Genomic DNA, 12,146 nt, shown 5'->3' with positions numbered 1-12,146 from the left:
ACACAGGTCAAATGATTTGGATGGGCCCTATCATGTAACTAGGTTTACACAGATGAAAGAAATTACAAAATTTACCTGTTACAAATTATTTATAAGATCTATTGATAATTGAACTATGATTAAAATCAGATCATTAGATCTCTCAACAAGTTAATCATAGCAATTTAGATCAAATAAATAATAGGTTTGTAAAAAAATTTTGAATACATAATAATATAATCAAACAATACAAACAAATAACTGATCTGAAATATCTGGAAAGTAAGCTAAAATATCTCAATTTTAAAATTTAAAATAAAATTAAATTTTAAAATTAATATCTTCACTAGAATTCAAATTTAGGTTGTTAGAGAATATTTGAAAAAATTCAAAATTCAACAAACTCCTAAATTTCTTAAATTCTAACAAAAAATCAAAAAATATCTAACCAATTTTTCAAATGTCAAGTTTATTCAAAATTTAAATTTATTTAAAATTTCTAATAAGAGAATATAATAAAATATCTTGAATTTTAAATTTAGATATTCCATTATTATATTCTGAGTTTTATAATTTAATAAATTTAAATATTACATAAATAAACTAATTGAAAAATAAGATATTTTATATGGTTAGAATATTTTAAAAAAATAATAAAATAATAAGTTTGAAAAATTTATGGTTTGAAACCCTAAAATATCTATTCAAACTAAACTAACCAATTTTTCAAATCTTCATGTTATTTTTGCCAAAATATAATTTTATTAAACAAAGTGTCTAATAAGATAAAATGTTAAACCTAACATATTCCTAATATTATAATTTTAATTAATAAAATATATTTTGAAAATAACAAATTTGAAAAAAGATACGATATGGTTAGAAAATTTTGAAATTTGAACAAGATTATTTTTAAAAGATAATATTTTAATATTAAAGTAAGATCATTTAAAATTTAATTAAAATAATATCTGATCTAAAAATTAAAATAAATAAAATAATCTAAAATTTCAAAATTAACCATAAGGCTCCTTTGTGAGAAATCAAATTTTCAAAATTCAAAGCCTACTAATATCAGAAACTAATTTTAATTAATTAAAAAATTAGTAAAAATTAATTTTATTCTGAAAATTAGATTTTTAATTGAAAATTTAGATTCTACACAAAATTCTACCAAAATTTGGCTTTTGTTTCAATGAAAAATAATTTTTGAATCAAAAGTTATGACGAAAATAAAATTGGTGCACAGGGGTATGCATTGCATACCCCTACGCGCGTAGAATGAAGGGGATGGCCGAGCTTTGAGGCTGCACGCAGCCTACTTGACCGAGGGAGCTCAGCAGGACGCGTCTTCAGACAGCCCGTGTCTGATTTTCCTCGGTCAGGCTGTCTAAAACCGCATGGAAATGCCGAGATATCCCTTCGTGCGCGCGCGTGTGTGCCACCCGATTTCAAATATTTTCATTCAACTTCAAAAAATCATAACTAATTCATAAAAAATCCAAATTAGGTTCTGTAAAAGCCTAAATTTATTAATTCTTCGTCTACTTTCCAGAAAAAATAATTCCAGATCGAAATAAAAAATATTTCAGTAACATATATTGCGATTTCTAAACTATCATCAAATAAGCACATAAACCACATGAAACCATCCAAATCAACACGTAACATCATTTTAATTCATATTTCATGAAAGTAAATCATTACCATGGCTCTGAGGCCAGTTATTGGATATATTTTACCAAGATCCAGATTTACTAACAAGTATGTTTCATTAACATTCTAATATGAATTCTAAAACAATGAAATAAACACATATAAAGTTTAGGAAACCTTACATTGGGTGCAGCGGAATATAATGACTCCTTCCGTTCAGATATCTAGCTCTTGATTCCTTTCTGTAGCAGAGCATTATCAATATCTGAACCTGGATCTTTTTCTCTCCTTCCTTTGATGTTGATTCTCCTTCTTGTTGGATGGTTTTCCACAGTCTTACACATTATGATTGAGATACCACTTGATGTGTGTGGGCACTCACTCATTCACTCAAGAATTTTGAAAATTTAGGGAAGAAAAGAGAAGGGAAGAGGTTCGGCCTATAGAGAAAAGATAGAAGTTCAAGTGTGAATGAGAGCCATCACTATCTATTTATTGGTAACCACCTAGGTTTAGGTTAGAATTATTTGGCATTAAAATAATGAAAAAATAAATGAGAAAACATAAAGTGTGGCCGGACATGGGCTTGGATAATGGGCCTCACTTATGCAATTTTGCTATTTTATCATTCCTGCATCGGATTTTCTCAAAAACGCCAATTTTTAAATTCAACCATTTAAATGCCAATTCTAATTATTTAATAACTAAAATTAATTATTAAATAATATTGTCATTTAATATATTTATTAATTAGACATAGAGTCTCTTAATTAATAAATAAACTTAGAATCTCTTTTCTTTACAATTTCGCCCTTGCTTAGTGAAAATTCACAAAGTAGACATAGTCTAACTTTAGAATTATAATTGATTAATCAAAATCAATTAACTGAGTCTTACAAGCAGTATGGTCTCAACTAGTATGGGGACCATGGGTCTATATATCCGAGCTTCCAATAAGTAGATCAAGAATTTATATCTTAAATTCACTGACTTATTAATTTTTCGTTGAATCTACGCATAGAACTTAGAATTGCACACTCAGTACATAGAACGCTCTATATGTTCCACGATATAGACACGTCATTAGTTATCCATTGTTATAACCCTAATGTGATCAATGATCCTCTATATAGATGATTTACACTGTAAAGGGATTAAACTACTGTAACACCCTACAATGTATTTTATCCTTAAAACACTTAACCCTGTATAAATGATATTTCAGCTAAGTGAAATGAGATCTCCACCATTTATTTTTGTTTGGTTAAGCTCGAAGGAAATCATCCTTTACTTTCTATTCGCTAGATAGAAGCTATAAATTCCATATTTATGTTAGCGCTCCCACTCAATTGCACTACCGTGTTCCCAAAATGTACGTATCACCTTGACCCAAAAGTAAGCTTAACTAACAAATCAAAGAACACGAGTAACACTCTTGAGATTGAACCTAATCATATCAGGATTAAGATCATTTGATCTAGGATCAACAAGTGATATTGAATTGAATAGATATTACGTTAAATTCTAATATATCTAATCAAAGTTCAATATCGGTCCCTTCTGATGTATACTCCATACATCCGATGCTGGTAAACTTTGCCAATGTCCTGGAAAGGACATAACACTTATCCAAGGTGTAAGAATACCTATCGCTGATTATACCATGTCAGTCTAAATCCAGTGTTCTGACAAATCAGGGAATAAACTTTCGAACATATAATTAAGATTATATTCCACTGTATTGACAACACTATAATCATTAACAAATTGATATGTTCTGGACTTAAATAGAATTCATACATTATGTACATATAATCATGAAATAAATCATGTGAACCATGCAACATTAAATGTTATTTCTGATCTATATTAATAAGTAAATCTGATTATATTGAAATGAGTTTTATTTAGGGCATAAAACCCAACAACAAGTACTTTTGGGAAGCAAACGAAGCCATCTAGACCCTCGATAAAAATTTCGGTGCCCAAGTTAACATCACCCAATTACCGGGCACCCAGGTTGACGTAGCCACGGTTTTAGTGGTTTCGCTGATCCAAATGAAATTTTGTCTCAAGCATTATTTTTGTTTTGCTCCAAAAATAAGATATGAGAATTAGAATTAAGAGAAAATATAGTTCGAGTAACAACTTAGCCCCTAGGCATCACTAGGTGCAAGTGTGCAAGCACATTAGGCACCCAGGTTGACATTGGCCTAGGGCTCAGTGTTCTATCCTTCAAACAACAATTTCGTTCTGGGCATCGATCTTATTTTGTTCCCAAGTCTTGGGCGCCTAAATTGACATAAACGTCAACCTCGGCACCCAAAAGTCAGGTTGTTCTCGTAGTCACTTTTCTACAGTGCACGCTGCTCTAAAAATGGTCATAACTCTCATTTTTTATCATAATGATGTGATTCCAGTTGCAAATTAAAGTTATTTCTAAGGCGCATCTAAGTGTGTCTCACACATCCGCTGCAATTCTGAAGTTTCATACCTCAAAATTGACTCGCGAGCTAGTGTAGGATTTCTGAGCGAATTTTGTACAAATTTTCTTGTTATTTTATTGTAGTTTAATTTGATTTCCTCCCCTATAGAAGGAGAGCTTTACTTTCTCCCCTAACTCATTTTTTCACATTTTACTTTCTCTTTATATGGTCAGAGCTTCTTTCTCTTCACACTTTCTCTCTCTATTAATTATGAAGCAAAGCTAGATTTTGCCATTTTTTCTTGAATTCTCTTGTAAGACAATTAACTTTTTATGATAATAAAAGCTCTAAGTAGACGTAACTCTATTACCTTGACAATAAAAAGAGTAAACTACTATAATTGTAGCGATTTTTTTTAATTTTTTATTTATAAATTTATTGACTGCTGTCGCTTATCAAACGATATGAAGTTCAACCCTTTTCAACATTAAAAAATATCAAACATATATGAAACACACAAAGTATTAAATTGAACTTTTGCCGTTTGTATAGAGCTTTTCTCATTATCCTAAGGCCTCGTTTGGGGAGCTTTTTAAAAAGCTAAAATCACTTTCAGAAAAAGTTATCAGTTAATATGTGTTTGGTAAAATTTAAAAAAAAAAATAGTTTTTTCAAAAATTTAAGTGAAATTTATAGCTTTTAGGAAAAGTTGGCCCACCTTAGCTTTGGGATTTTAGCTTTTAAGGGAAGCTACAATTTTAGTTTAATGAATTTTTCACTTGATCTGATTGTCCTCATCTAATTTTAAAATTCTCTATTTACTAAATAATTTTAGGGCTTTTTACATTCTTTCAATCTCATCCTTATTCAAAAAAAAAAAAAAATCCCTTCTCTGATAAAAAACTACTCAACAATCTTATTATTATTATTATTATTATTATTATTATTATTATTATTATTAAAAGTTTAATTTATTATTTTATTATATAAATATTTAAAAGATTTAAATATTATAAGAAAAAAAAATTATCGTAATTTATAATATAATAAATATATTAATATGTATAAAACTATTTAAATAAATTAGATAACAAATGTCATACCTATTTTAGTAATTATATATGTAACAACTATTTAATCATTTAGCTTACCAAACACTTATATACAATTTTTTCAACTCACGACTGTTTTAAAATTATATTTACCAAACACTCAGTAGCTTTTTCTTACAGCACAGCTATAGCTGCTTTTTCTCACAGCACAACTACAGTTGTTTTTTCCCACAGCACAACTACAGTTGCTTTTTCCTACAGCACAACTGTGCCAAACTGGTCCTAAATCTTCTAGAATCAGTTCTCCAAACTCAAACGTAACAAATCATTCTTCACAAATTACCTTTTATGGTCTAATTTTAAGTATTACTCATATTCGGACTTATATTTCTCATCTTTAATTTCTTTGTTTATTTATTTTTTAAATTGTTTTTTAAAAAATAAAAAAACCTAAAATACTCGTTCACGGTGGGACTCGAACCCACAATCTCCCGCTCCGGAGGCGAGCGCCTTATCCATTAGGCCACGCGAACAGTTGATAACATATTTTCTACTTTTTTCTTAAATATATTATCTGATAATAATTAATTCAGTAATTTTCTTCCTGACACTTGCGAAAACCAGAAATGTGCGAATTCCACTTCGGGGACGACGGCTTAAAACTCCATTAAACCTTGGAGCCCCGACTTTCTCCCAAATTGATTTTCGAGTCAAAGCAAATGGCTTTGGCAATCTCCAATTCCCTTCGCTGCCCCAATCCCAAGCTTCATCTTCCCCGACGGAATCCTACTCCAAATGCTTCGCTTTCCACTTTTCCATCTTCCTTCCTCAGGTACAATTTTCTCGGGAAAAAGTTATCTTATCGTTTCGTTTGTTTATAACGTAGGTTGTTATTAGTTCTTGGACTCTTGCATTGATAGTGTTTCAGTAGTTTTTCTTATCAGTTTCTTTTGTTTATTTGGTGGATAAGAATAAGATGCATTCAATAATATTTTAGTGTTTGTTTGTTTTTATATTTTATTTTACCTTTTGTTTTAAATGAATGACACTAGAAATATTGGCCAGGTTTCAGAGGACATTAACATGGAAGGGAAGGGTAGTTTGTAGTGCTGCTTATGCAGCTGGAAGTTCTAGTCCAGACAGTGACTTAAATCCATATGAGGTGATTTGAGCTCATATATGATAATATATATGCACCTGTTCACATTGATTGACAATTGGGCTTATATATACATATTTCTATATGTGCGCACAATTGGGTTTTCTCTTCACTGTTCTTGTTTTTCAGGTTCTTGGTGTTAACCCAATTGAGGGTTTTGATACAATAAAGGCTAAGTATAAGCGAAAGCTTAAGGATGCTGAGAGCAGAGGTGATGAGGCAACTGCTGCCAGAGTAGGTTACAACTCTCTTTAAGCTATTATGTAAATGAAATGGTATTCATCTATTTAAAATTGTACCTTTTTTTTTTGGTTTGTGTAGCTGGAAAAGGCATATGACAAGGTCATGATGGCACAGTTACAGAATAGGAAAAAGGGCATGACATTTGGTTCATTCAAGGTACAGTGTGATAATTTGTCTAATTTGTTGGTTTTCCATTATAGTTTGCTTTGAAACTATTAAAATTATGGAAAAAAGAAAACGTGTATTCCTTTTCTTTATGGCATTTGCAATGTGTCAAGTTATTTTCTGCAAGAAACTGCAATTGAATACACTAACAACATCGAAAGCAAGATCATGCAGCATATGCATTATCTGTGTGTATGTCTACTCTACTTTGTTCATGAGTTCTCTTTTCGGTTAGGTCTCTCTTCATTTGCATTTTCAAACAATTCTAGATTCTCTATTGCTTGTTCTTATTGTAACCTCGTCTGCTGTTAACATTTCATCTATACAGTGTGAAGATTTGAAAAAAACTAACTTTCCTTTTTCATTAGTGTCATACGTATTTATAGCCTTTTGGGTACTACAAATACAATGTGTAGAATGTGTATTTTTTTGTAGCTTTTGTCTTTGAAGATATTATCAAAGAATAAAACACTACCATTACCATCTATTTCAACTTGTATTAGTTATCCTTATAAAACGAACGGAAAATGCAGGTCTCGAAGGATGTTAAATATGCTGATAAGCAGCCAATTGTACCGTGGGGACCAAGGTTAGTGTCTATTAATATGTGTATATAAATAAATATATATGTACTGTATATTATATCTCTATAAATATTTACTTTTTCGCTGTTTTCATTTATTTGAGAATATATATTTTTCTGGATTTCTTAATGATTTGAGATTTTAACAACTGGAAGTCCACCAACTTCCATGTAGTTGCAAAAAGGAAGTGAATGGCTAGACAATTTTGTCTTAGGCAAAAATCATAAGTTTCATGTTAGATATGTGCCAAGGTATCTATCTTCTAATTTGGCCCCAGCTAGTTCCTCAATCTCTTCCCATCACCAGAACCATATTAAATCTATTTTGCTTCAGATGTTTGCTTCAAGAGAATGGAGATCTGACAATTATGCAATATGAATACAGTCTCTTAGCAAAATTGGGGCAAAATGTGCATCCAAATCTGCTTTTACATAGGAATTTTTTGTGCACAATCGTTGTGAATATACTACTGAACTTATTTCTCAATCCGCATTGGCTTTTCGTATGCTATGTTGACAACTCGTGGATCTTTAAATGTTAGACCTCAAGTTTTATTAATCTCCCATGTCTGGCATAGCAACCTGTTTAAACATTTTTGTGTAGGATTGTGACTTTCTTATACATTCTAATTGTATAATGATTTCTTTCCAGATTCACCAAGTCTTCTGTGCAAGATATACGCATCAACCTTGCAATATCTGCCGTCTTTGTAAGTAGTGGTGATTTAGAGAGTGATTTGTTTTCTGCATGTGTATTTGTTTTAGTGATTACTGTTGGCAGATAGTAATGATTATAAATATTGGACCACATTGTATCTAGTTCTTACGGTTTAGACAAAGACACATTTTCCAATACACTCTAGAGAGCTTGAAGTTGAGCATTTTACTTTTTTCAGAAGTAATTGACACTTATGACTGTTTCTAAAGGATCTATATTGTTGGATGACTGACTATTCCAGCCTTTCTTACAAGTTACATCTACAAGTACATTAACCATTAGATTATGGCTTGTATCAATCACAATTTTTGCATCCTAATCTTTTTCTTACCTTTGCGCAGATGCTTTGGATTTTCATCAAGCGCAATGCCGAGTATAAGCCTTTGCAATTTCTAGGTTTTGCATTTGTTTATCGGCTATTTGAGAAGCTGAAGTCTTTTGAACCAGCTGTATCGCCGACATATACAGTGAGTAAAATTGCAAAATGAAGACATTTTTACTCAAATTATGTGGGTCAGAAGACAGAAGCATTGACTTGCAAATTGGTTGATACTCAAGTTGTTCTTTTCTGCAGGAAGATGGTGAAGATTCGGGAAGGGGACTGCGGATGGGGAAACGGCTGCTTCGCTCCCTTTGTCTAGTTTTTGGCTGTATCTTGGTTGCCTCTCTGGTGTGATATCTGTTTAACTTGTTGATGCATATTTTCCATAGAATGATAACGTCTTCTGTTTTTCTAGTAAACTAGTGGACTTCTACATTTAGTAGATTGTCTATTATCATGTCAGAACCATCTTTAGTATAGCTTTTCTTGTTCTCATCGTTAAGTACTAACCTCCTCATTTATAGTTAATAGTTTCATGTGTGTCTGTGTCTGCAGGCATATACTGGTATTCTGAATTTGATCGAATATGTGGGCGGTTACATTCCCGCAATTCTTTACAATAACCAGGTATTTTCATTTTCTTCTTGGCATAAACTCACTTCATGTTATAAAATGTAAGAATCCTACATTTTTATATTTCATTATTTTGTTAAAATCCTTACATTTTATCTGTCTGCTTCTAAATCTACTCTTAGACAAAGACATTCACAATCATGTTGGTCGTGGAAAATTGTTGCATGCAATTAGTTGTGAAGACTAGTTTATCAAAATGATTCTAATTGTAAACTATAAAATAATGGAGCTGACTATTTTTCAGCTGTATGTGCTTCCCTACAACCTGTTGACAATGTTTACCAATGTAGGAACTTCTGATCACCTCATCAACTGCCGTTATGCTCTCCATTATGGCCTCCTACTATAGATAACTTAGGAAGAGACCGAGACAGCTCTTACCATGGACGGAATACCAGCTTTTTTCTCACTTAATTTTCACTTAAATTTTGTCAAATGAGGTTTCAATCATTTTTCCAATCTGTGTAAATTATTATTATTATTTAGAGTTATTCGGGATATAAATACTTTATAATTTAGCGTTTATATTTTTCTACATCCAAACTTTTTTGTGGCGGTAAAATAACTGACATTATATTTTCCTTGTGCTAACAAGGCAGATTGTGATAACAAGGCAGGTTGTGATATTATATTATTTGTCCACCTTATTTTGTTTAACAATAATTGAAATATTATTTAATTAAAATAAATAAAAAAAAATGTTACTTTCTTCTTCTTTTTTGTTTGACAATGAATAAATTTATTGAAAAAAGAGCATGCTAAACTAAAGTAGAAAACTAAACATCATGGAGAAATTATAGGATTACTCAAAAATATACTACTCTATAAGTATATGTTCTCATTTTAAAATTTGTACAGAAATAATTATTTTACACTATTTATCACTTAAATTATTTTTTATTATATACAATTGTCAAAGTTTTTACACTTTTAATAATAAATATATATATATTTTAAAATGGGATATTGGCGGCTAAACCACCTGAACTTTACGTTTTGTAACACTTAACCACCAAAACTGAATTTTTGGCGGCTAAACTACCTAAACTCTGGTTCCGTTTTGCTCTGCACACCTCCGTCCAAAAATCAGCGTTAAGTGCCACGGTGGACTGTCCACGTGTACACACTTGTACACGTGGCAAATTTTTAGTGGTCCACCTAATATTAATTTTAAAAAATAATTATAAATATTAAAAAAAATTAAAAAAATAATAAAAATATTTTTTTTACTTTTTTTTTTTTTCTTTTTCCTTTTCTTTTCTTTCTTTTCTTTTTTTTCTTCTTCTTTCTTCCTCCTCTCGCAGATCAAACACCCACACACCGGCTGTGGTCTCCGGCGCCAATACCACCTCTAGATCAACACTCCCATTCCCTTCTCGTCCCGGAAACGCTGAGATTTTACCGTCGAATTTGTTTGCCTTACCGCTCCGAACAGCAACGGGTCGACCCCACCCGAAATCGTTGTTGTACATTGGGAATCTGGGGGAGCTTCCCATCGTGATGGACGCGCCGTCGGGATTCCCCAGCGGGAAAAGCCTCGGCTCTCGCTCCCAATCCTCTACGCCGAACCTCACCTTAGCGTTATCGTGCGCCACCACGTTCTTGTGGAGGAGATCGGCGCACCACCCGAGGTCTCGCGATATGAGCTCACCAGCCGGTGCGTAGGTCGGGATGCTCTGAATTGCGTTCCCGAAGTAGTGTGAATCCATTTTCGGCTCCACATGGTGGTGTTGAAGGTGGAGTGGGTGGGTGTGGGTGTTTGATCTGCGAGAGGAGGAAGAAAGAAGAAGAAAAAAAAAAAGAAAAGAAAGAAAAGAAAAGAAAAGGAAAAAAAAAAAAAAAGTAAAAAAAAATATTTTTATTATTTTTTTAATTTTTTTTAATATTTATAATTATTTTTTAAAATTAATATTAGGTGGACCACTAAAAATTTGCCACGTGTACAAGTGTGTACACGTGGACAGTCCACCGTGGCACTTAACGCTGATTTTTGGACGGAGGTGTGCAGAGCAAAACGGAACTAGAGTTTAGGTAGTTTAGCCGCCAAAAATTCAGTTTTGGTGGTTAAGTGTTACAAACCGTAAAGTTTAGGTGGTTTAGACGCCAATATCCCTTTTAAAATTAATAAGTATATCCGTATCTCTATATTATATATTAGTATTGTTAAAATTATTTTTATTTTAATATTATGTCTATATTTTGAGTTAATATGGGGTGATGGTATACATATTTTGTTATACAGTATATTTCTTTTTTTATTGTATAATATATTATTATTCTTAGATGATATTTATTTAATTATTTTATGTGTAATAGTAGTATAAATTTTGTTAGCATAATATATATATTTTGTAAGGGATAAAAATAATCTCGAGAGTATAAAAATAATTGGTAGGGATAACATAAAACACACTGTTTCATTAAAATGAGAAGTTGAGTAGCAAACTAGAGTTGAAAGAGCGAATCAAAGCTCATATATCAAGAGGAACGAAGCTTAAAGAGCAGAGCGAAAAAGGAAGAGAACGAGGAAATAAGAAGGGCAAGTTAGCGCAGATTAGTCGCAACAGAGGAAGAGAGTTGTTTCACATCTATTCTCGCCTATAAATAGGGAATCCCGTCATTCAAAAACAACTCTTGACACACCAGACCAGTCTAAACTCTGCCGGAATACATCTCCTACATACTACCCAGCTCGGAAATAGGAAGCAAAGAAGGGAACCAATATGAACCTAGGAGAAATTTTGTAAACTAGCATAATTAAAATTTGTGACTGGATTAATCCTGGTGTAAAGAATTTGAAGTTGAAATAAAAAAAAAAATTTGAGTTAATTTTTAGCATCAACAACTGGCATCGTCTATGGGAATCACAAGAACAAAAAGTTGAGGACTAGCCTACAGTCTAGGATGGGATCTAAGAAAGTGCCAAAGAATGCACATAAATCAATAGCTCCAAATAAAGGAGATAATTCAAGGCGGATCAATGATCCTACAACTAATCTGGTAGTGAAAATGAAACAATGAATCAGAGGATGATTGGGCGGGATAAGCATTGTTAACTCAGAAACATTCCTTGGTGATGTGGACATCAATGTTTGACACGTGGCATCAAGGATGATGCCACGGAGCTGAGTAGACCCGAGTCATAGCAGTCGACTTAGGAGGGGACCCTAGCCCTGCACCCAGGCTGACTCTGGGATCTCCGGGATGGAA

The 12,146-nt window shown here is 32.2% G+C and overlaps 1 protein-coding gene and 1 non-coding gene across 2 annotated transcripts; one reads left to right on the top strand and one right to left on the bottom strand.

The window, feature by feature from the left end:
• Positions 1 to 5,573: 5,573 nt before the first annotated feature.
• On the bottom strand, positions 5,574 to 5,646 carry TRNAR-CCG (transfer RNA arginine (anticodon CCG)). Its single transcript has one exon. It is a non-coding gene; the product is annotated as a tRNA-Arg (tRNA).
• Positions 5,647 to 5,745: 99 nt separating this feature from the next.
• On the top strand, positions 5,746 to 9,565 carry LOC133034910 (protein CHLOROPLAST J-LIKE DOMAIN 1, chloroplastic-like). The gene is made up of 10 exons (XM_061110409.1): positions 5,746 to 5,945; positions 6,179 to 6,275; positions 6,402 to 6,506; positions 6,594 to 6,671; positions 7,214 to 7,269; positions 7,916 to 7,973; positions 8,323 to 8,448; positions 8,556 to 8,651; positions 8,859 to 8,930; positions 9,227 to 9,565. Exons 1-10 carry the CDS (start codon positions 5,833 to 5,835, stop codon positions 9,287 to 9,289), a joined length of 864 nt encoding a protein of 287 aa, XP_060966392.1. The 5' UTR covers positions 5,746 to 5,832; the 3' UTR covers positions 9,290 to 9,565.
• The last annotated feature ends 2,581 nt before the right edge of the window (positions 9,566 to 12,146 follow it).

The sequence above is a fragment of the Cannabis sativa genome, chromosome 2, assembly GCF_029168945.1.
Source record: "Cannabis sativa cultivar Pink pepper isolate KNU-18-1 chromosome 2, ASM2916894v1, whole genome shotgun sequence".
In the NCBI taxonomy this organism is placed as follows: domain Eukaryota; kingdom Viridiplantae; phylum Streptophyta; class Magnoliopsida; order Rosales; family Cannabaceae; genus Cannabis; species Cannabis sativa.
The sequence above is the reverse complement of the archived record's forward strand: the minus strand, read 5'-3'. Positions and strand labels throughout refer to the sequence as shown.

Coding starts and splice junctions, on each gene's coding strand:
- LOC133034910 (XM_061110409.1), top strand. CDS start 5,833: ATGGCTTTGGCAATCTCCAATTCCCTTCGCTGCCCCAATCCCAAGCTT. Junction 5,946..6,178: donor TTTCCATCTTCCTTCCTCAG/GTACAATTTTCT, acceptor AATATTGGCCAG/GTTTCAGAGGACATTAACAT. Junction 7,270..7,915: donor ATTGTACCGTGGGGACCAAG/GTTAGTGTCTAT, acceptor ATTTCTTTCCAG/ATTCACCAAGTCTTCTGTGC.